Source organism: Salmo trutta, chromosome 2 (genome assembly GCF_901001165.1).
Source record: "Salmo trutta chromosome 2, fSalTru1.1, whole genome shotgun sequence".
NCBI lineage: Eukaryota > Metazoa > Chordata > Actinopteri > Salmoniformes > Salmonidae > Salmo > Salmo trutta.
In genome coordinates, this window is record NC_042958.1 from 4548806 (window position 1) to 4574530 (window position 25725).

Here is a 25725-nt window from a genome sequence, read left to right on the forward strand (position 1 = left end):
TTCAAAGCGATAAAATGACATGTCAGTGAGGATTTGACACAGACCAAGATCATTGTTTTAAAAAAATAAAAAATAAATCGCTGAATTATCAAATGGTCATTGTATACAGTACTATAACTGCAGCCCCCCCCCCCCCACCTTGAACTGGCAGATTGTATTTGGTCATCAAAGGCAGTTGACATTGCTCTCAATGTTTGGGACGGAATGGCCACTGCAGAATAATTTTAATTCCATGATGAGACCGAAGATATAGGTGTGTGTGTGTGTGTGTGTGTGTGTGTGTGTGTGAAGACATTGCTTGAAGATCCGTCCGCACCGCACAAATGCCAAACTCGTACCAATTAGAGAATGTTATATATTGTAGATGCTTCCTGTATCAAGTGATTTAATAACAATGAAGGCCTTAACATCCACAATCACTGTACTCAAATTAAAACACATTTTGTTTTTTGAAGTCAAGTCTCTACCTTTTTTTTTTTGTTTTCATTCTCAATCACCACACCACTAAGTTGTATGTAGGAGAACGGTTTATTATAAAAGACTGTACATACATTTAACATATATATATATATATACATACACACACATTAAGGGCAGAGCTTTGATATTGCTGCCCATTGAGTTGGAACACTTGTATATGTTAACTATAAGGCATTAGCTGCTCTATCCTGAAATGGTAAAGGGGGTTAAACGCAGAGGTTTTCAATGCCGGTCCTGCAGGACAGGAAACAGGAAAGACAGATCATGTAGGAACTCTTGCGGAAAGGCTGCCATGTTCCATCTTAACCTTTTTTTAAACCGATGAAAACACCAACCTGAATTGTCGTGGGGATGGATTGGGGGGGGGGGGGGGCCTACAGCTGTAAATGAGTATGGACAAAATGGTTGGGGTCAATTTGGAACAATGAAAGAAGAACAACTTAACCAGACCTGAGTTATAAAACTTATGACCGTTATAAAACGATGTGATCTATTTTTTTTCTATGTGAAGACTGAGGTATATGAGATGTCGTATTGGTCACCATTATCACAGAATAGTCTAATGGCAGCTTTTTTTTGTACTTCTTTTTCTGAACATCATGACAAAACAGTTTTGAAAACTAAGCCCACTAACACGGCATGAAGAACAGCTGATCATAATCCATTACTGTTTACATTATATACTTTGATCCCACCCCAAAAAATACCTACCGATAAATAATTTTGTTCAGATTAGACATGTACTAGAACGTTTCTTAAAATGGACGTGGAACTCTAAATAGTGAAAAGGGGAATGTGTCATTTACAAACAGATTCACGACATAATGGTGTTGCTTTTCACTGCATTACCAGATGAAAGAATTCATGTTAATTTAATATGTTTAAAGACAAATTAGAGCATTTTGAAAATAAAACCAAGTCCCAGAATGCCTTTTGTGTCTAGACAATGTAATCAATTAAAAAAAAATAATAAAAGCCTAAATAGAATGTAAGTATTACAACAAAATGGAAGCATAATTAAACGTAGAGGTTATACATTTTTATTAGATTTTGCATGCTTTACGCTCAGACTTCAGGAACGACTGAAATTAAACAGAAATAAAAGGTTTTGTTATTCATAAAAAGCTAAATAAGATTTCACATTTATTACCCAAAATGGATCAGGCTTCTGATTATAACTTTGATTGTATTTTTTTTTTTTTTGTCAAATCATAAAAATTAAAAAAAAAAACGCATTTGATTCATTCATTTAAAAATGTTATCTAAATATTGAACAATTTGGGCAACAGAGAGAGGCAGAATAGTGCAGTTTGAAGCTATGTGGCATGACGTTTTGCACTGGAGACGTCCAGGGGATGACTGGCAGGACGGGCGAGGTGGTGGGTCTGACCAAAGGGAAGGTCTTTCATTTTTGTTAAAATGTAAATATTGAGTTTATTGTTTTTGTCTATAAGTTTTTGTCAAAAAAGTAAAAAAATGAAGTAAATCAAACAATCTTCTGTAGGACATTTCCGTGTGTGTGTGTGTGTGTGGTAAGTAGCCTGCTTGAGATACTGTGATTGACATTCACTGAATTTACACTACAGACAACCAACAGGCTGCAGCTCACATTATATACAATTAACAGTAGTAGCACTTCCACTGAAGGTCTACACAAGATGGCCTAATGTTTACATATGCATTTAAATGCCGTCTGACAGACATCGTCTCCATATAGCATAATACTCATGATACACTCATAAAAACATTATTAATACTTTATAAGTGCATGAGAGATCTGTAGGTCAATAGATGAATAGTTGGGTCAAATGTTATCGTCGTGCATACGGAAACAGGAAGAACTCTTAAAGGAAGGATGTCCTTCAGCTAGTGTTACCCTGGTCTCAAAGGAGGTTGGTGGCATCTTAATTGGGGAAAATGGGCTCGTGGTAATGTCTGGAGCGGAGTCAGTGGAATGGTATCAAACATGGTTTTCCAGGTGTTTTGACGCCATTCCATTGACTCCGTTCCAGCTATTGTTATGAGCCCGTCTTCCCCTCAGCAGCCTCCGCTGCCTGGTCTTTGAAAACATCCCTACATCACAGCCCTTGTGAGTACATCATCAGCCTTATCCTATTCCTTCTCTATATACTTTATGCCCCCCAACCCACAACAACACCACCAAAATAAAGTAAATAGATATTTTGTATTTGATTTATTTGCAATTAGTAAGAGACCAAACATTCTGTCATATCCAAAAGCACTTCCCTATGCTTCGTACGGTCAGACGTCTTGTTTCAATTGGTCTGTAGTAGAAACACTGAATCAATAGAGTGCAGTAGGGTCCCTTCAGTCAGCTTAGTGCATGATGGACTCGACGTAGTTGCCAGGGAACAGGCCCGTGACTCCGCTACTGATTCCCTCGAACCAGCCATCATCGTTCTTCTTAATGATGTAGATGATGGCTCCCTCCATGAAGCTCAGCTCATCGTTTTTATCCGCAGTGTAGTCGTAGATGGCCACCACTGAGAGGAGGGGAAAATCATCAGAGGGAGAGAGAGAGACTTAGCAAACTGGATTAGGATGCAACGGGTAAGAAATAGTTGCCTGAAGATTAACATATTTACTGAGTGTCAAAATGTGCTTAAGTAGTTGACTAGTTCAGCGTAGTTGAAATAAATCTGTGTGAATTGTATGGTAGGGAGGAGAAGTGAAGTAGAGTGGTGTCGGTATTGAGCTCTGAGGAACACCTTTCTGCATGTAGCTCTTGGGCGCCCACTGGGGGTCTCCATCAGCATACGAGTCGCTGTACTGAACTACAGCCACTTCCTCTTCCTCGTAGTCAACTGGCGGGGGTGGAGGAGGGGGAGGAGCTTCATCAAACATGGGCAGGTCATCGGGCGGAGGAGGGGGAGGCGGAGTAGGGGTGTCCGCAACTGCCAAATGGTGATGAGTAAAAGAGGAGAGAGGGAGAATGAGATTAGGAACGCTGCCTGAAACTGGGAGAAAGGAAGCAGTACAATATTACATTACCATTTGGGCTGCGCATGCCACCAAGCCCAACAGTAGAGAAAACCACGCAAAACCATGCAACCGTGGGAAGAGCAACATGCAGTGGTGTTTGTATGCCAGGCACCGATGGTTAGTCGGTCAAGGAACAAATAAAATGCATGACAGCGAGTTGTCGGCATGCTGATTTTTGACCTTTTGACCTGAGATTCGTTCTTCCAGGTCACTTGTTAAGACACGTCATTTGGTTAGACGTGTTCCTTGCCACCAAGGTAATGCTGCACGCAATGCACACTTGTTTTGACGTTCTATTTCCATTGTCTTCCCATTACATTTGAATTCTCTTCTTGTGTTTGTTGTATAATATCATTATACAGTTAAGCATGGCAGTAGAGAATTTGTGACTATCCTAGAGGGAATGCAGCTCTATAACCATAAACACACACTGGTCCAATCCCAAACCCTTAAACCATACACCTTATGCACTTGTGGAGATATGAGAGGATTTGATTGGAATAAGGAATATGGTGAAACTTCCACCTAGCCTATCAGAGTGCAAGGTGGAGCTACCACCAGATTGACTGTACCTGTAAAATCTAAGATCTCCACAAGTGCACAGGGTGTAGGGAACAGGGTGTAGGGTACAGGGCACAGGGTGTAGGGTACAGGGCACAGGGTGTAGGGTACAGGGCGTAGGGTACAGGGCACAGGGTGTAGGGTACAGGGCACAGGGTGTAGGGTACAGGGCACAGGGTGTAGGGTACAGGGCACAGGGTGTAGGGTACAGGGCACAGGGTACAGGGCACAGGGTGTAGGGTACAGGGCACAGGGTACAGGGCACAGGGTGTAGGGTACAGGGCACAGGGTATAGGGCACAGGGTGTAGGGTACAGGGCACAGGGTGTAGGGTACAGGGCACAGGGTGTAGGGTACAGGGCACAGGGTATAGGGCACAGGGTGTAGGGTACAGGGCACAGGGTGTAGGGTACAGGGCACAGGGTGTAGGGTACAGGGCACAGGGTGTAGGGTACAGGGCACAGGGTGTAGGGTACAGGGCACAGGGTGTAGGGTACAGGGCTTAGAGGACCATTTGGAATTGGACCATCCAGAGCTGCAACTAGTTTCAGTAGAGGGCAGCAGAGAACCCAATCCTCCTGTCAGTTATGTTCCTTAGTGAACAACCCTGCTCCAATTTTATGACACCTTTGTGACTCAAGGAAAATGTATTTTCATTTCTCAGGGAAGATTTCGTAACACTTTGTTTCTGTAAATGATTAAAGAGAATGCCTACAAAAATAAATGAGTACAACGTAATAAACTACAGCCTAAATAGTCAGTACGGACCTCTGAATGAGACGGTACATTAGTATACATGGATCCGATTGTGGAGGCTTACCTGCAGAAATCACACATGACCATTTCTATATTGTACCAAAGGGGAATAAGATATTCTCAAGGTTGTGTTTATCAGAGGATATGACACCCAGGGTACTAGATGAGATATTATCAAGGTTGTGTTTATCAGAGGAGGATATGACACCCAGGGTACTAGATGAGATATTATCAAGGTTGTGTTTATCAGAGGAGGATATGACACCCAGGGTACTAGATGAGATATTATCAAGGTTGTGTTTATCAGAGGAGGATATGACACCCAGGGTACTAGATGAGATATTATCAAGGTTGTGTTTATCAGAGGAGGATATGACACCCAGGATACTAGATGAGATATTCTCAAGGTTGTGTTTATCAGAGGAGGATATGACACCCAGGGTACTAGATGAGATATTATCAAGGTTGTGTTTATCAGAGGAGGATATGACACCCAGGGTACTAGATGAGATATTATCAAGGTTGTGTTTATCAGAGGAGGATATGACACCCAGGGTACTAGATGAGATATTATCAAGGTTGTGTTTATCAGAGGAGGATATGACACCCAGGATACTAGATGAGATATTCTCAAGGTTGTGTTTATCAGAGGAGGATATGACACCCAGGGTACTAGATGAGATATTATCAAGGTTGTGTTTATCAGAGGAGGATATGACACCCAGGGTACTAGATGAGATATTATCAAGGTTGTGTTTATCAGAGGAGGATATGACACCCAGGATACTAGATGAGATATTCTCAAGGTTGTGTTTATCAGAGGAGGATATGACACCCAGGGTACTAGATGAGATATTCTCAAGGTTGTGTTTATCAGAGGAGGATATGACACCCAGGGTACTAGATGAGATATTCTCAAGGTTGTGTTTATCAGAGGAGGATATGACACCCAGGGTACTAGATGAGATATTCTCAAGGTTGTGTTTATCAGAGGAGGATATGACACCCAGGGTACTAGATGAGATATTCTCAAGGTTGTGTTTATCAGAGGAGGATATGACACCCAGGGTACTAGATCACTGGTTTCTGTTTTACTCTTTCGACTGGAAATGACAGCCTTCGTACTGCTAAGAAACAGCTATAAAATGGTAGTATTTTAATTCTGCCAGTAACATAAATCTGTTTAACAATAGCAGGCTAAGCTTCTTTAGAGTTACGTGAAAGAATGCAGAGTATTTCTCTGTTGATCACACAGTACGCACAATATGTTTAGTCCTTCCATATGTTTAGTCCTTCCATATGTTTAGTCCTTCCATATGTTTAGTCCTTCCATATGTTTAGTCCTTCCATATGTTAAGTCCTTCCATATGTTTAGTCCTTCCATATGTTAAGTCCTTCCATATGTTTAGTCCTTCCATATGTTTAGTCCTTCCATATGTTTAGTCCTTCAATATGTTTAGTCCTTCCATATGTGCCGCTCATTCTGTGATTTTTTTTTGTGTGAAATTATACTTAACATACAGTGCCTTCGGAAAGTATTCAGACCCCTTGACTTTTTCCACATTTTGTTACGTTACAGCCTTATTCTGAAATGTATTACATGTTTGTATGTTTTTTTGCAATGTAAACACAATAACCCCATAATGACAAAGCTAAAACTGGTTTGTAGTAATTTTTGTAAATATATTAAAAATAAAAAACAGAAATACCTAATTTACATAAGTATTAAGACCGTTTTCTTTGAGACTTGAAATTGAGCTCAGGTGAATCCTGTTTCCTTTGATCATCCTTGAGATGTTTCTACAACTTGATTGGAGTCCAGCTGTGGTAAATTCAATTGATTGGACATGATTTGGAAAGGCACACACCTGTCTATATAAGGTCCCACAGTTTATAGTGCATGTCAGAGCAACAACCAAGCCGAGACAGGATTGTGTCGAGACACAGATCTGGGGAAGGGTACAAAAAAAATTCTGCAGCATTGAAGGTCCCCAAGAATACAGTGGCCTCCATCATTGTTAAATGGAAGAAGATTGGAACCACCAAGACTCTTCCTAGAGCTGGCCGCCCGACCAAACTGAGCAATCGGGGGAGAAGGGCCTTGGTCAGGGAGGTGACCAAGAACCCAACGGTCACTCTTATAGAGCTTTAGCGTTCCTCTGTGAAGATGGGAGAACCTTCCAGAAGGACAACCATCTCTGCAGCACTCCACCAATCAGGCCTTTATGGTAGAGTGGCCAGACAGAAGCCACTCCTCAGTAAAAGGCATATGACAGCCCGATTGGAGTTTGCCAAAAGGCACCTAAAGGACTCACAGACCATGAGAAACAAAATTATCTGGTCTGATGAAACCAAGATTGAACTCTTTGGCCTGAATGCCAAGCATCACGTCTGGAGGAAACCTGGCACCATCCCTACGGTGAAGCATGGTGGTGGCAGCATCATGTTGTGGGGATGTTTTTCAGTGACAGGGACTGGGAGACTAGTCAGGATCGAGGCAAAGATGAACAAAGCAAAGTACAGAGAGAGATCCTTATTGAAAACCTGCTCCAGAGTGACTCGATGCTGTAATCACTGCCAAAGGTGCTTCAACAAACTTGACAAAGCTTGAGAGAATCTGCAGAGAAGAATGGGAGAAACTCCCCATATACAGGTGTGCCAAGCTTGTAGCGTCATACCCAAGAAGACTCGAGGCTGTTATTGCTGCAAGAGGTACTTCAACAAAATACTGATTAAAGGGTCTGAATACTTATGTAAATGTAATATTTCAGGTTTTGTTTATTTTATAAATTAGCAAAACATTTATTTATTTTTTGCTTTGTCATTATGGGGTATTGTGATGTCATTATGGGGTATTGTGATGTCATTATGGGGTATTGTGATGTCATTATGGGGTATTGTGTGTAGATTGATGAGGGAATAAAACAGTTTAAGACATTTTAGAATAAATCTGTAACGTAACAAAATGTTGAAAAAGTCGAGGGGTCTGAATACTTTCTGAATGCACTGTATGCCTTATCACACACGTGGGACTTTGTGGAAATACTAATTCAGCTGCTTACTCCATTATACATTCTCCTGAATAATCTTGGAATGGAGCCACTTTTTACACTATTTGTCCTCAGTATCTGCATAGTGGAGAAAGCAATGGTTGTCAATGGCAATAAGTGTCTGTCTGAGAATACTATTTATTAACACAGACAATAGATAAGAGCTGTCTACTGCACAGGACAGACAGATAGGCAGGACAGACAGACAGACAGAGAGACAGGCAGGCAGACAGGCAGGCAGGCAGACAGACAGACGGACAGATGGACAGTTGAGTGAACAGGCACAAAGCATGCTGTGATTGACAGGTGGGGGTTGTTCTACTCAGATTTATGGGAAAAGGGTGAGTGATCTGGGGAACAGGGTGAGTGATTTGGGGAACAGGGTGAGTGATCTGGGGAACAGGGTGAGTGATCTGGGGAACAGGGTGAGTGATCTGGGGAACAGGGTGAGTGATCTGGGGAACAGGGTGAGTGATCTGGGGAACAGGGTGAGTGATCTGGGGAACAGGGAGAGTGTGTGCTGGGCCTGTGGACTTACTGTTCTCCTGCACCCTGGCCACAAAGCCTGTCAGAGGTATCTGTGGAGTCAGCTGGGGGGTGGGGGGAGGAAGGGCAGCTATAGCCACAGGAAGCCCCCCCCACACATACCAAACGAAAGAGAGAAATCAAGGATATAAAGTAGACAGAGAGGACAGAGAGAAGGACGAGACAAACAGGAACAGATATCAGTCACCAACAATAGATGAAAATATTACCCCAACCCATGTCAACAGGAAACAGTACCCTAACCCAACCCAAGTCAATAGGAAACAGAGAACCCCAAGTCCATAGGAAACAGCAAGGCCAGAGACTGAGGCCAGGTTTCCCAAGGTATTTGGTTGTTGTACAGACTGAGGGATTATAAAGAGATTAGGTTTGATTGTTGTACAGACTGAGGGATTATAAAGAGATTAGGTTTGATTGTTGTACAGACTGAGGGATTATAAAGAGATTAGGTTTGATTGTTGTACAGACTGAGGGATTATAAAGAGATTAGGTTTGATTGTTGTACAGACAGGGATTATAAAGATAATAGTTTTGGTTGTTGTACAGACTGAGGGATTATAAAGAGAATAGGTTTGATTGTTGTACAGACTGAGGGATTATAAAGAGATTAGGTTTGATTGTTGTACAGACTGAGGGATTATAAAGAGATTAGGTTTGATTGTTGTACAGACAGGGATTATAAAGATAATAGTTTTGGTTGTTGTACAGACTGAGGGATTATAAAGAGAATAGGTTTGAATGTTGTACAGACTGAGGGATTATAAAGAGATTAGGTTTGATTGTTGTCACGTTGCCAGTTCCTGCTCCTAATCTGAATGAGATGATTGTAGCGTCCCCCCTGGCTCTCAATGAACCGAGTTACGTTCACAAACCGTGTCGTGAAGAGTGCCACCCGTAAGAAATATAATCGATAAGGCCTTCGAACCTCTAATCCTGGCAATTTGACTGGTCGACTCATGGATACGCTCACAGCGGCTGCCGGTCCACCCAGTATGTCATCACTGACTTAAATGGGGAGGCCCGTTCTACAGACTCTATTTCTATGGTGCCACCATTTTAAAATAAACTGTTGACCTTAGAGAGGTCAGGGTCAAGGGTCAGGGACAAGTGACTCATCACAGCAGGGGTCACTCTAGCTACGGTAGCAATGTTGCAGTTGTCCACACTGATGTCTAAATGCATATTTTGTCTAACAATCATAGATGGCTTGATGTTTCTGTCTGAAATTAAATAAGGATATGACATATATATATATATTTTTTTTACATGAAGAGATAAGATAGGCGCCAATATTTAATCTTTTCAAATTCCACCCCAGAAAGGCTACTGTTATTGCAGTTTCAAAATGTCTGTTAATCTATAGGCTCGAGGTCAACCCCATGTCTAAATCACGATCTTTACTGAAGGAAGCACGCCGTGCCGTTATATATGCTTGGATAAGTGGCTCATTAGCAGCTGCAGAAAGTCGTATTGTGGAACAGCCACGGGTTCATGACGTCACTACAAAAGGAGAGTAGAAAAAGAATCATCTGAAAGTTCCAGGCCTCTACGTCTCCAGCGTCTCCAGCGTCTCCAGCGTCTATAGCGTCTCTAGCGTCTCCAGCGTCTCCAGCGTCTACAGCGTCTCCAGCGTCTCCAGCGTCTACAGCGTCTCTAGCGTCTACAGCGTCTCTACGTCTCCAGCGTCTCCAGCGTCTACAGCGTCTCTAGCGTCTACAGCGTCTCCAGCGTCTATAGCGTCTCCAGCGTCTACAGCGTCTACAGCGTCTCTAGCGTCTACAGCGTCTCCAGCGTCTATAGCGTCTCCAGCGTCTACAGCGTCTCTAGCGTCTACAGCGTCTCTAGCGTCTACAGCGTCTCCAGCGTCTACAGCGTCTCTAGCGTCTACAGCGTCTCTAGCGTCTCCAGCGTCTCCAGCGTCTCTAGCGTCTACAGCGTCTACAGCGTCTACAGCGTCTCTAGCGTCTACAGCGCCTCTACGTCTCCAGCGTCTCCAGCGTCTACAGCGCCTCTACGTCTCTAGCGTCTACAGCGTCTCTAGCGTCTACAGCGTCTCTAGCGTCTACAGCGTCTCCAGCGTCTACAGCGTCTCTAGCGTCTACAGCGTCTCTAGCGTCTCCAGCGTCTCCAGCGTCTCTAGCGTCTACAGCGTCTACAGCGTCTACAGCGTCTCTAGCGTCTACAGCGCCTCTACGTCTCCAGCGTCTACAGCGTCTACAGCGTGTGGTGTAGAACTGGGACTAGACACGACGACAAGAAGAAGAATGTATTTAATAACGGCTACAGTTATAAATGATGTAGGGGGGGACGAGGGTTCTGGCTCATGAGAGAAGCTTCCTCCTCCTCCATTCTGTGTGTGCATCTCAAATGGTACCCTATTCCCTTTATAGTGCACTGCTTTAGACAGAGCTCTATAGGGAATAAGGGTGCCATTTGGGACACAAGACAGTGTCCTCTTAGTGCTGATGGATCTTAACATTCAATGACGACCCTCTGCAGATGGTGATGCCTGTTAACATTGTGACAGTAAGATTTAAATGCCAGCCGGTCTTTCACAGTGAGAGGGGAGAGGGGAGAGAGGAGAGGGGGGAGAGGGGGGAGAGGAGAGGAGAGGGGGGAGAGGGGGGAGAGGAGAGGAGAGGGGGGAGGGGCGAGGGGGGAGAGGGGAGGGGAGAGGGGAGAGGAGAGGAGAGGGGGGAGGCGAGAGGGGAGAGGCGAGGGGGGAGGGGGGAGAGGGGAGAGCTGAGGCGAATCTCAATTCAAAACGGAACAGGTGGCTGCCGACAGTTTGACTTCATCACATTTTATTCTCAATCTTCTTTTAAAAACATTTTTTTTCTTCCCATTTTGACTTGATGAGGTTATTGAGTTCAGTCCGCCTGCACATCACCGGGACTGCCTGTGTCTGTGTTCCCACAAGACTTTTAGTGGAAAGGTACAGGACAGAGGACTAAAAATAAACACTGTGCTGAAGTTAGGGGACACCTTGAGCTGGGGTCACCTTCTTGGGGGGCTGGCTAGTACATTTGAGGGAACAGGGAGAGAAGCGAGAGGGAAATCAACCACTTTAAAGAGGTTGTGAAAACACTAATAAATTGTGATTTAACAAAACCTCAGATCGTACTTCAACAGAGGCATATTGAATGTACCAGCTGGAGAACCCAAAAGGCTAGAATATATTCTACATCAATGTACAAGACGTTCACCAAGGAGGAGAAATGCCTTAACAGGCACTTTGACAGGAGAGAAGTCAGTCCTACTGCTTTGAAGAAACCACCCTTGACCTTGAGGATGAAACGACTGTGTCGCCGCCACAGGCATCTGACTACAAACTCTAACCTGCAAAGCCAATCATAGATTAGAACCTGGACGACACTGAAATCAGTCCGTTTCCATGGTTATTTCCTCTAAGTGCACATGTACAAGCTGACAAACTGATATAGTGACTGCTGCTGTTTCATTATTTGTAATTTACATTTTTTAGTTTACTTTTTTTTACTTAACACTTATTCTTCTTAAAACTTGTTAAAGCATTGTTGGTTAAGGGCTTGTAAGTAAGGTCTACACCTGTTGTATTCGGCGCATGTGACAAATACAATTTGATTTGAGTGACAGTGAAGTAATTAGCTTCTGGGCCAACCAGTGAGAGTTGCAGACTGTCTGCTTCACAAATGGCACCCTATTCCCTATGTAGTGCACTACTTTTGACCTGGGTCCATAGGGAAAGTAGTGCATAGTGTAGCTCCCATGTGCTAGTAAAGACGAGGGAAGTGCCGTTCCCTTGAGGGGGAATCTATCTATCTATCTATCTATCTATCTATCTATCTATCTATCTATCTATCTATCTATCTATCTATCTATCTATCTATCTATCTATCTATCTATCTATCTATCTATCTATCTATCTATCTATCTATCTATCTATCTATCTATCTATCTATCTATCTATCTAGTATCTATCTAGTATCTATCTAGTATCTATCTATCTATCTATCTATCTATCTAGTATCTATCTATCTATCTATCTATCTAGTATCTATCTATCTATCTATCTATCTATCTATCTATCTATCTATCTATCTATCTATCTAGTATCTATCTATCTATCTATCTATCTATCTATCTAGTATCTATCTATCTATCTATCTATCTAGTATCTATCTATCTATCTATCTATCTATCTATCTATCTATCTATCTATCTATCTATCTAGTATCTATCTATCTATCTATCTATCTATCTATCTATCTATCTATCTATCTATCTATCTATCTATCTATCTATCTATCTATCTATCTATCTATCTATCTATCTATCTATCTATCTATCTATCTATCTATCTATCTATCTATCTATCTATCTATCTATCTATCTATCTATCTATCTATCTATCTATCTATCTATCTATCTATCTATCTATCTATCTATCTATCTATCTATCTATCTATCTATCTATCTATCTATCTATCTATCTATCTATCTATCTAGTATCTATCTATCTATCTATCTATCTATCTATCTATCTATCTATCTATCTATCTATCTATCTATCCATCCCCAGTCTAATAGAGGGGTGTTGGTGGGGGGCACATGTGTCTTACTTGAGTTCTGGGGGTAGGTTGGGGTTCCCCCGTTAATGTACGGCTGCTGTATCTGCTGCTGCTGTAGCTGTAGGGCCTGCTGCTGCTGCAGGGAGTACTGGGAGGTGACGGACGGTGCCCGGCGGTAGGTGCCCGTGGCCGAAACCATGGAGACCGAGGAAGTGGTAGAGTTGTGCCGTGAGATCTGCCGCGAGATGGTGCCAAACTGGGACATGGGGATGGGGCCAAGACCAGGCCCGGGAGCCACCGCTAGAGTAGAAACACCCACAGAAAGAGAGACAGAGAAACAGATAGAGGAAGGGAGGGAGAGGCAGAGACAGAGAGAGAGGCAGAGAGAGAGGCAGAGAGAGAGGCAGAGAGAGAGGCAGAGAGATTGGGAGTGGGACAGAGAAAAGAAAAGACAAAGGGAAAGAAAGAGAGAGAGACAGAAAGAGACAAAGAGAGAGAGAGAGAGAGAGAACCCAGAAAATTAATCAGTGACACCCAATTACAGAGTAGACTTAAGATTTGCAGAGCATTCACTGGATACTCAAAGGAACTGACCCACCAGCATTAAGACCAATCACAGAGGAGGAGAGGAGGAGAGGAGGAGAGGAGGAGAGGGGAGGGGAATCACCACACACAATCCTGATGGAGACACACACCAAGTCATAGGTGGAGTTCCTTCCTGATGGAGACACACACCAAGTCATAGGTGGAGTTCCTTCCTGATGGAGACACACACCAAGTCATAGGTGGAGTTCCTTCCTGATGGAGACACACACCAAGTCATAGGTGGAGTTCCTTCCTGATGGAGACACACACCAAGTCATAGGTGGAGTTCCTTCCTGATGGAGACACACACCAAGTCATAGGTGGAGTTCCTTCCTGATGGAGACACACACCAAGTCATAGGTGGAGTTCCTTCCTGACCACATTGCAGACGTATGCCAGATCTTACAACGCCTGGATAGGTATTTAACATATCAGCAAACCATATCATACATCCATCTGAACCCCGACTGCAGTCGATGACGTGGCATGCAGGCATTGGTGGATGCAATGCAGGGGAGAATAGACACATGATTTAAGGACAGAAGGAGACAGTTAAAAGGGGACAGCTCCTTCAACTACTTCTGGGTCTTTCTACCACTCCACACGGACTGAGGGATCAATACAACATCTGCTACGACAGGCTCATTGTCCACCCTCCCTCCCAGAATTCTGGAAGGGATGAGAGAGCCAAGTCTATGGGTTTGTAGTTTCAACCCCACCGCACACACATACCAATTGATTAATGGACTGCTGAATGTATATATTTTTTCTCTTGCTTTGTCTGCTCTTTTCAGTATTATGTCTATCTCTGATAAGCTACCCAGGAAATGGCTGAAAATAGCCTATATTAATATATGTAGCCTTAGAAATAAGGTTCATGAAATCAATAACTTAATAACATCAAATAACACATATATTAGCCATTTCTGAGACTCACTTAGATAATTAATTTGATGATACATCAGTAGCAATAGAAGGATATAACATCTGTAGTTAGAGACATAAATGCTTATGGGGGATGTGGTGCTGTATATATTCAGAGCCATATCTCTGTAATGCTTAGAGAAGATCTTATGTCAAGTGTTTTTTTTACCTTTATTTAACTAGGCAAGTTAGTTAAGAACAAATTCTTATTTTCAATGACAGCCTAGGAACAGTGGGTTAACTGCCTTGTTCAGGGGCAGAACAACAGATTTGTATCTTGTCAGCTCAGGGATTCAAACTTGCAACCTTTCGGTTACTAGGCCAATGCTCTAACCACTAGGCTACACTGCCACCCTCATATTATTGAAGTGTTGTGGTTGCAGGTTCACTTGGCACATCTAAAGCCTTTTCCTTTGGGGTGTTGCTATAGGTCACCAAGTGCTAACAGTCAGTATCTAAATAATATGTGTAAAATGCTTGATGGCGTATGTGATGTAAACAGACTTCTTGGGGACCTGAATATTGACTGGTTTTCATTAAGCTGTCCACTCAAGAGGAAGCTTCTAACTGTAACCAGTGCCTGTAATCTGGTTCAGGTTATTAATCAACCTACCAGGGTGTTTACAAACACTACAGGAACAAGATCATCCACATGTATTGATCATATTTTTACTAATACCATAGAACTTTGTTCTAAAGCTGTATCTGTACCCATTGGATGCAGTGATCTCAATATAGTGGCTATATCCAAGAAAGCCAAAGTTCCAACAGCTGGGCCTAAAATAGTGTATGAGATCACACAAAACATTTTGCTGTGACTCTTATGTGGACGATGTTAAACATATTTGTTGGTCTGATGTGATTAATGAGGAGCATCCAGACGCTCCACTTGATGAATTTATTAAATTGCTTCTTCCAATTATTGATAAACATGCACCTGTTAAGAAACTGACTGTTAGAACTGTTAAGGCTTCATGGATTGATGAGGAATTGAAAAACGGTATGGTTGAAAGAGACGGGGCAAAAGGAGTGGCTAATAAGTCTGGCTGCACATCTGACTGGCTAATATAATGCAAATTATGTGAATAAACTCAACAAAAAGAAGAAGAAACTGTATTATGAAGCCAAGATCAAAGATATAAAGAATGATGGAATAAAACGTTGGAGTACTTTAAATTTAATTATGGGCAGAACGACAAATTTAACTCCATCTGTCATCAGATCAGATGGCTCATTCATCACAAAACCATTTGATGTTGCCAATTATTTGTATGATTATTTCATTGGTAAAACGGACAAACTTAGGCAGGAAATGGCAACAACGAACAGTGAGTAATTGTATTCATGTATAAAAAAAAACCAAATAATGAAAGAAAAGCATTGCACTGTTGAATTTTGTAAAGTTAGTGTGGTCATGGTGGGAAAATTATTGTTGTCGATCAATAATGACAAACCTCCTGGCATTGACAACTTAGATGGAAAGCTACTGAGGATGGTACTGTAGCTGACTCTATAGCCACTCCAATCTGTCATATCTTTAAGCTGAGCCTAGAGGAAAGTCTTTGACCTGGAAGGAAGCCAAAGTAATTCCACTACCCATGAGTGGTAAAGCAGCCTTTACTGGGTCTAACAACAGACCTATAAGCTTGCAGCCAGCTCTTAGCAAACTGTTGTGCCCAGACACACAAGTAGATGTATTACTACGGTATGAGGAAGTATTTGAATGAGGGAGAGAGAGTGTGTGTGTGTGTGTGTGTGTGTGTGTGTGTGTGTGTGTGTGTGTGTGTGTGTGTGTGTGTGTGTGTGTGTGTGTGTGTGTGTGTGTGTGTGTGTGTGTGTGTGTGTGTGTGTGTGTGTGTGTGTGTGTGTGTGTGTGTGTGTGTGTGGTAAATATGACAGTGGGTGTACGTGTTTGCGTGTGTAGAATATGTTTTCCTACATTTGGGCATGTCCTGTTTACTGGGTCAGATAACGGTAGCTCTCTGGAGAAGCTCTTCTCTCAGATAATCATGGATCGAACCGGAACAAGTTCAGACTCGGGGGAACAGAGGATTCAACAAACAGTTAAAACATCTCCAGAACGTCCTGATCCTTCATCTCTACCGGTTCTGACCAGATAACAAACCACCGGTGACTCCTGGTAGCAAGTCGGCTAGTTATTACATGTTTTCTAATGGGAAAAGCTAACAGCTAGTATATTTGTTCCAAATGGTTTTTCAACTGAGGCGTAAGCAATAGTTTGTAAGTACGGACCCCACAATTCTACTGATGTTTTTGATTTATAAGCTGCGGGAAAAAAAAAATATGTTTCTTTCTTCATTTGTGGTATTTTTTTATTTGTTTTGTAGCGGCCATCTTGAACGATAGCACAGGGTTATACCAGGGTCATCGCAGGGGATGTCATATATTGATATGTCGGTTGTCACGACCTGTCATAATACTGTGACAGCCACGTTACAACATAAGACACAATGCATCTGCAACATTGATAGAACATCCAGAAACCCATACAGTCATACATGAAGACCAGGGCCCATATTCACAAAGCATCTCAGAGTAAAAGTGCTGATCCTAGAGATCAGGTCCCTTCTCTCCATATAATCTAATTCATTATTGATCTGAGACGGCTAAACTGATCTGAGATCAGGTCCCTTCTCTCCATATGATCTAATTCATTATTGATCTGAGACGGCTAAACTGATCTGAGATCAGGTCCCTTCTCTCCATATAATCTAATTCATTATTGATCTGAGACGGCTAAACTGATCTGAGATCAGGTCCCTTCTGTCCATATAATCTAATTCATTATTGATCTGAGACGGCTAAACTGATCTGAGATCAGGTCCCTTCTCTCCATATGATCTAATTCATTATTGATCTGAGACGGCTAAACTGATCTGAGATCAGGTCCCTTCTCTCCATATAATCTAATTCATTATTGATCTGAGACGGCTAAACTGATCTGAGATCAGGTCCCTTCTCTCCATATGATCTAATTCATTATTGATCTGAGACGGCTAAACTGATCTGAGATCAGGTCCCTTCTCTCCATATGATCTAATTCATTATTGATCTGAGACGGCTAAACTGATCTGAGATCAGGTCCCTTCTCTCCATATAATCTAATTCATTATTGATCTGAGACGGCTAAACTGATCTGAGGTCAGCACTGTGACTGCTGAGACGCTTGAAAACATACAGCCCCTGTACTTCAAAGCTATGACAGTCAATCAAATGAAACCCTTGACATACTGATTTGAAGCCATGCAGTGGGAAAATAAACACGAACCATAGACACACACAACCCCAATATGATTCTTAAGACGGAACAGATGGAAGCTGATGTAACTGATTTCATACTATGTCCAGAGACATTGAGTCAAATCAACCACATACATAATGTTCTCTAGCACATTACACACAATGCAGCTGGTCATTTCTTGACAAGCACCTGTTCTCTTATCAAAGGGTAGTGGAACTGGCATTGGGAAGATGTGCAAATCTATCTTTGTGGTAATTTGGAACTTTGTCAAATCAAAACAAAAAAGAAGGAACTAGGGGTCGGCACTGGAGCTGTTACCATGGTGACAGGCTCACAGACACTGGAGCTGTTACCACGGTGACAGGCTCATAGACACTGGAGCTGTTACCATGGTGACAGGCTCACAGACACTGGAGCTGTTTCCACGACGACAGGCTCACAGACACTGGAGCTGTTACCACGGTGACAGGCTCACAGACACTGGAGCTGTTACCACGGTGACAGGCTCACAGACACTGGAGCTGTTACCACGGTGACAGGCTCATAGACACTGGAGCTGTTACCATGGTGACAGGCTCACAGACACTGGAGCTGTTACCACGACGACAGGCTCACAGACACTGGAGCTGTTACCATGGTGACAAGCTCACAGACTGGAGCTGTTACCATGGTGACAGGCTAAGACACTGGAGCTGTTACTATGGTGACAGGCTCATAGACACTGGAGCTGTTACCATGGTGACAGGCTCACAGGCACTGGAGCTGTTACCACGACGACAGGCTCACAGACACTGGAGCTGTTACCATGGTGACAAGCTCACAGACTGGAGCTGTTACCATGGTGACAGGCTAAGACACTGGAGCTGTTACTATGGTGACAGGCTCATAGACACTGGAGCTGTTACCATGGTGACAGGCTCACAGGCACTGGAGCTGTTACCACGACGACAGGCTCACAGACACTGGAGCTGTTACCATGGTGACAAGCTCACAGACTGGAGCTGTTACCATGGTGACAGGCTAAGACACTGGAGCTGTTACTATGGTGACAGGCTCACAGACACTGGTGCTGTTACCATGGTGACAGGCTCACAGATAGCCAGAAGAGAACAGGCCATTTAATTAGAGATTTAATTTTAACATGAGTACTGGCAGGTCCTACAGCCAGAAGAGAAGAGACTTCTTCAGGGTACTGTCTGGGCTGTGTTCCAAATGGCACCCTATTCTATTCATAGTACACTACTTTGGAGCAAACCCTATGGGCCCTGGTCAAAAGAAGTGCACTATGTAGGGAATAGGGTGCTGTTTGGGACATAACCTGGATGTAGATTGAGCACCAGAACCCCTGGTTGGCAACACTGTTACATACATAGAATTAACACGTGAACGTTTCCTTAAACAACCCCTTTGGAAGAAAGAGAAGGTTAGACGTAAACCCACCACTGGCGGCTATACAGTCTGGCTTGAGCGTTACCATGGTGATAGGATCTCAGACAGGCAGCTTTAGTCTTGCTGGTCTGACATCCTGTCACTAATATCCAGGTCTTTACAGGCATTACCATGGTGACAGGCTCACAGACAGGCAGCTTTAGTCTTGCTGGCCTGACATCCTGTCACTAATAACCGGGTCTTTAAAGGCGTTACCATGGTGACAGGCTCACAGACAGGCAGCTTTAGTCTTGCTGGCCTGACATCCTGTCACTAATAACCAGGTCTTTACAGGCGTTACCATGGTGACAGGCCCACAGACAGGCAGCTTAAGTCTTGCTGGCCTGACATCCTGTCACTAATATCCAGGTCTTTACAGGCGTTACCATGGTGACAGGCTCACAGACAGGCAGCTTTAGTCTTGCTGGCCTGACATCCTGTCACTAATAACCAGGTCTTTACAGGCGTTACCATGGTGACAGGCCCACAGACAGGCAGCTTTAGTCTTGCTGGCCTGACATCCTGTCACTAATATCCAGGTCTTTACAGGTGTTACCATGGTGACAGGCTCACAGACAGGCAGCTTTAGTCTTGCTGGCCTGACATCCTGTCACTAATATCCAGGTCTTTACAGGCGTTACCATGGTGACAGGCTCACAGACAGGCAGCTTTAGTCTTGCTGGCCTGACATCCTGTCACTAATAACCGGGTCTTTACAGGCGTTACCATGGTGACAGGCTCACAGACAGGCAGCTTTAGTCTTGCTGGCCTGACATCCTGTCACTAATATCCGGGTCTTTACAGGCGTTACCATGGTGACAGGCTCACAGACAGGCAGCTTTAGTCTTGCTGGCCTGACATCCTGCCACTAATATCCGGGTCTTTACAGGCGTTACCATGGTGACAGGCTCACAGACAGGCAGCTTTAGTCTTGCTGGCCTGACATCCTGTCACTAATATCCGGGTCTTTACAGGCGTTACCATGGTGACAGGCCCACAGACAGGCAGCTTTAGTCTTGCTGGCCTGACATCCTGTCACTAATATCCAGGTCTTTACAGGCGTTACCATGGTGACAGGCCCACAGACAGGCAGCTTTAGTCTTGCTGGCCTGACATCCTGTCACTAATATCCAGGTCTTTACAGGCTTTACCATGGTGACAGGCCCACAGACAGGCAGCTTTAGTCTTGCTGGCCTAACATCCTGTCACTAATATCCAGGTCTTTACAGGCGTTACCATGGTGACAGGCTCACAGACAGGCAGCTTTAGTCTTGCTGGCCTGACATCCTGTCACTAATATCCAGGTCTTTACAGGCGTTACCATGGTGACAGGCCCACAGACAGGCAGCTTTAGTCTTGCTGGCCTGACATCCTGTCACTAATAACCGGGTCTTTACAGGCGTTACCATGGTGACAGGCTCACAGACAGGCAGCTTTAGTCTTGCTGGCCTGACATCCTGTCACTAATATCCGGGTCTTTACAGGCGTTACCATGGTGACAGGCTCACAGACAGGCAGCTTTAGTCTTGCTGGCCTGACATCCTGCCACTAATATCCGGGTCTTTACAGGCGTTACCATGGTGACAGGCTCACAGACAGGCAGCTTTAGTCTTGCTGGCCTGACATCCTGTCACTAATATCCGGGTCTTTACAGGCGTTACCATGGTGACAGGCCCACAGACAGGCAGCTTTAGTCTTGCTGGCCTGACATCCTGTCACTAATATCCAGGTCTTTACAGGTGTTACCATGGTGACAGGCCCACAGACAGGCAGCTTTAGTCTTGCTGGCCTGACATCCTGTCACTAATATCCAGGTCTTTACAGGCTTTACCATGGTGACAGGCCCACAGACAGGCAGCTTTAGTCTTGCTGGCCTAACATCCTGTCACTAATATCCAGGTCTTTACAGGCGTTACCATGGTGACAGGCTCACAGACAGGCAGCTTTAGTCTTGCTGGCCTGACATCCTGTCACTAATAACCAGGTCTTTACAGGCGTTACCATGGTGACAGGCCCACAGACAGGCAGCTTTAGTCTTGCTGGCCTGACATCCTGTCACTAATATCCAGGTCTTTACAGGCGTTACCATGGTGACAGGCTCACAGACAGGCAGCTTTAGTCTTGCTGGCCTGACATCCTGTCACTAATATCCAGGTCTTTACAGGCGTTACCATGGTGACAGGCCCACAGACAGGCAGCTTTAGTCTTGCTGGCCTGACATCCTGTCACTAATATCCAGGTCTTTACAGGCGTTACCATGGTGACAGGCCCACAGACAGGCAGCTTTAGTCTTGCTGGCCTGACATCCTGTCACTAATATCCAGGTCTTTACAGGCGTTACCATGGTGACAGGCTCACAGACAGGCAGCTTTAGTCTTGCTGGCCTGACATCCTGTCACTAATATCCAGGTCTCCTTTTTCTCTCTCTACCTTAACAGGCCGAAAGGACCCCTCACCTCACACTTCTAAACTCCCTGTTCACCATAGACCGGTCCTAGCACTGGAAGGCATATTTACACACACACACACACACACACACACACACACACACACACACACACACACACACACACACACACACACACACACACACACACACACACACACACACACACACACACACACACACACACACACACACACACACACACACACACAGAGACAGAGAGAGACAAAGAGAGAGACAAAGAGAGAGACAAAGAGAGAGAGAGAGAGAAACAAAGAGAGAGAGAGTGAGAGAGAGAGAGAAACAAAGATATATATATATCTATGGGTTTACCTACTGCCTCAGACACCAAACTTTTGACTGGTACTGTACAGCACCATACCAGTACCATACCAATACCATACAGTACCAGTCAAAAGTGTGGACACACCTACTCATTCAAGGGTTTTTCTTTATTTGTACTATTTTCTACATTATTTATTATAAATAAAACCAGAGTGTGCAAAGCTGTCATCAATGCAAAGGGTGGCTACTATATTTGGATTTGTTTAACACTTTTTTGGTTACTAAATGATTCCATATGTGTTATTTCATAGTTTTGACGTCTTCACTATTATTCTATAATGCAGAAAATAGTCAAAATAAAGAAAAACCCTTGAATGAGTAGGTGTTCTAAAACTTTTGACTGGTACTGTACATATATATATATATTATATATAAAACCTATATTGTATTTATATTTTAATACAATCATCTCGGTTATAATTTGAAGCATCTTTTTACCCTATGCATGTTTGCAACAAAGACATTGGCAACTTTGTATTTGTAGTCGACTTCATTCCAGAGTTATTCCTAATTGTCCCTAGAATTTCTAAGCAAACGGCTGGAGGTAGGGCTTTCTCCTATAGAGCTCCATTTTTATGGAATAGTCTGCCTACCCATGTGAGAGACGCAGACTCAGTCTCAACCTTTAAGTCTTTACTGAAGACTTATCTCTTCAGTAGGTCCTATGATTAAGTGTAGTCTGGCCCAGGAGTGTGAAGGTGAACGGAAAGGTTGGAGCAACGAACCGCCCTTGCTGTCTCTGCCTTGCCGGTTCCCCTCTTTCCACTGGGATTCTCTGCCTCTAACCCTGTTACAGGGGCTGAGTCACTGACTTACTGGTGTTCTTCCATGCCGTCCATGGGAGGGGTGCGTCACTTGAGTGGGTTGAGTCACTGACGTGGTCTTCCTGTCTGGGTTGGCGGCCCCCCTTGGGTTGTGCCATGGCGGACATCTTTGTGGGCTATACTCGGCCTTGTCTTCGGACGGTAAGTTGGTGGTTGTAGATATCCCTCTAGTGGTGTGGGGGCTGTGCTTTGGCAAAGTGGGTGGGGTTATATCCTGCCTGTTTGGCCCTGTCCGGGGGTATCATCGGATGGGGCCACAGTGTCTTCTGATCCCTCCTGTCTCAGCCTCCAGTATTTATGCTGCAGTAGTTTATGTGCCGGGGGGCTAGGGTCAGTCTGTTACATCTGGAGTATTCTCTTGTCTTATCCGGTGTCCTGTGTGAATTTAAATATGCTCTCTCTAATTCTCTCTTTCTCTCTTTCTTTCTTTCTCTCGGAGGACCTGAGCCCTAGGACCATGCCTCGGGACTACCTGGCATGATGACTCCTTGCTGTCCCCAGTCCACCTGGCCATGCTGCTGCTCCAGTTTCAACTGTTCTGCCTGCGGCTACGGAACCCTGACCTGTTCACCGGACGTGCTTGTTGCACCCTCGACAACTACAATGATTATTATTATTTGACCATGCTGGTCATTTATGAACATTTTAACATCTTGACCATGTTCTGTTATAATATCCACCCGGCACAGCCAGAAGAGGACTGGCCACCCCTCATAGCCTGGTTCCTCTCTAGGTTTCTTCCTAGGTTTTTGGCCTTTCTAGGGAGTTTTTCCTAGGGAGTTTTTCCTAGCCACCGTGCCTCTTTCACATGCATTGCTTGCTGTTTGGGGTTTTAGGCTGGGTTTCTGTACAGCACTTTGAGATTTCAGCTGATATACGAAGGGCTATATAAATACATTTGATTTTGATTTGATTAACAGCGGTCACAAAGAGACAGATAAACATCTTGATTCTATGTTAAGCAGAGATCTTCTGTGTATAAAGTAACGCGGAAGGGCAAAAAAAAACATCTTACGACCCAGTTAGCTGTTCTACGAGGGGTCTGAGGCAGTAGGTAAACACCAGTTAGCTGATCTACGAGGGGTCTGAGGCAGTAGGTAAACCCAGTTAGCTGTTCTACGAGGGGTCTGAGGCAGTAGGTAAACCCAGTTAGCTGTTCTACGAGGGGTCTGAGGCAGTAGGTAAACCCAGTTAGCTGTTCTACGAGGGGTCTGAGGCAGTAGGTAAACCCAGTTAGCTGTTCTACGAGGGGTCTGAGGCAGTAGGTAAACCCAGTTAGCTGTTCTATGAGGGGTCTGAGGCAGTAGGTAAACCCAGTTAGCTGTTCTACGAGGGGTCTGAGGCAGTAGGTAAACACCAGTTAGCTGTTCTACGAGGGGTCTGAGGCAGTAGGTAAACCCAGTTAGCTGTTCTACGAGGGGTCTGAGGCAGTAGGTAAACACCAGTTAGCTGTTCTACGAGGGGTCTGAGGCAGTAGGTAAACCCAGTTAGCTGTTCTACGAGGGGTCTGAGGCAGTAGGTAAACCCAGTTAGCTGTTCTACGAGGGGTCTGAGGCAGTAGGTAAACCCAGTTAGCTGTTCTACGAGGGGTCTGAGGCAGTAGGTAAACCAAGTTAGCTGTTCTACGAGGGGTCTGAGGCAGTAGGTAAACCCAGTTAGCTGTTCTACGAGGGGTCTGAGGCAGTAGGTAAACCCAGTTAGCTGTTCTACGAGGGGTCTGAGGCAGTAGGTAAACCCAGTTAGCTGTTCTACGAGGGGTCTGAGGCAGTAGGTAAACCCAGTTAGCTGTTCTACGAGGGGTCTGAGGCAGTAGGTAAACCCAGTTAGCTGTTCTACGAGGGGTCTGAGGCAGTAGGTAAACCCAGTTAGCTGTTCTACGAGGGGTCTGAGGCAGTAGGTAAACCCCAGTTAGCTGTTCTACGAGGGGTCTGAGGCAGTAGGTAAACCCAGTTAGCTGTTCTACGAGGGGTCTGAGGCAGTAGGTAAACCCCCAGTTAGCTGTTCTACGAGGGGTCTGAGGCAGTAGGTAAACCCCCAGTTAGCTGTTCTACGAGGGGTCTGAGGCAGTAGGTAAACCCAGTTAGCTGTTCTACGAGGGGTCTGAGGCAGTAGGTAAACCCCCAGTTAGCTGTTCTACGAGGGGTCTGAGGCAGTAGGTAACCCAGTTAGCTGTTCTACGAGGGTCTGAGGCAGTAGGTAAACCCCCAGTTAGCTGTTCTACGAGGGGTCTGAGGCAGTAGGTAAACCCCCAGTTAGCTGTTCTACGAGGGGTCTGAGGCAGTAGGTAAACCCAGTTAGCTGTTCTACGAGGGGTCTGAGGCAGTAGGTAAACCCCGTTAGCTGTTCTACGAGGGGTCTGAGGCAGTAGGTAAACCCAGTTAGCTGTTCTACGAGGGTTCTGAGGCAGTAGGTAAACCCAGTTAGCTGTTCTACGAGGGGTCTGAGGCAGTACGTAAACCCAGTTAGCTGATCTACGAGGGGTCTGAGGCAGTAGGTAAACCGAGTTAGCTGATCTATGAGGGGTCTGAGGCAGTAGGTAAACCCAGTTAGCTGTTCTACGAGGGGTCTGAGGCAGTAGGTAAACCCAGTTAGCTGTTCTACGAGGGGTCTGAGGCAGTAGGTAAACCCAGTTAGCTGTTCTACGAGGGGTCTGAGGCAGTAGGTAAACCCAGTTAGCTGTTCTACGAGGGGTCTGAGGCAGTAGGTAAACCCCCAGTTAGCTGTTCTACGAGGGGTCTGAGGCAGTAGGTAAACACCAGTTAGCTGTTCTACGAGGGGTCTGAGGCAGTAGGTAAAACCAGTTAGCTGTTCTACGAGGGGTCTGAGGCAGTAGGTAAACGCCAGTTAGCTGTTCTACGAGGGGTCTGAGGCAGTAGGTAAACCCAGTTAGCTGTTCTACGAGGGGTCTGAGGCAGTAGGTAAACCCAGTTAGCTGTTCTACGAGGGGTCTGAGGCAGTAGGTAAAC

The 25725-nt window shown here is 44.5% G+C and overlaps 1 protein-coding gene across 6 annotated transcripts in view; it reads right to left on the reverse strand.

Moving 5' to 3' along the window:
• Positions 1–1065: 1065 nt before the first annotated feature.
• The window catches only part of LOC115149194 (abl interactor 1), a 120175-nt gene continuing 95515 nt past the window's right edge, over positions 1066–25725 (reverse strand). For 3 of the 6 annotated variants that reach the window (XM_029691844.1, XM_029691835.1, XM_029691854.1), the window contains 3 exons: positions 12997–13245; positions 3210–3395; positions 1066–2984 (listed from right to left, as the gene is read on the reverse strand). In XM_029691844.1, the coding sequence (XP_029547704.1) occupies positions 2818–2984; positions 3210–3395; positions 12997–13245 (602 nt within the window). In that variant the 3' untranslated portion in view covers positions 1066–2817. Of the gene's footprint in view, positions 2985–3209; positions 3396–8387; positions 8466–12996; positions 13246–25725 lie in introns of all 6 variants that reach the window. The other 3 variants (XM_029691863.1, XM_029691873.1, XM_029691828.1) reach the window with 2 other exon arrangements.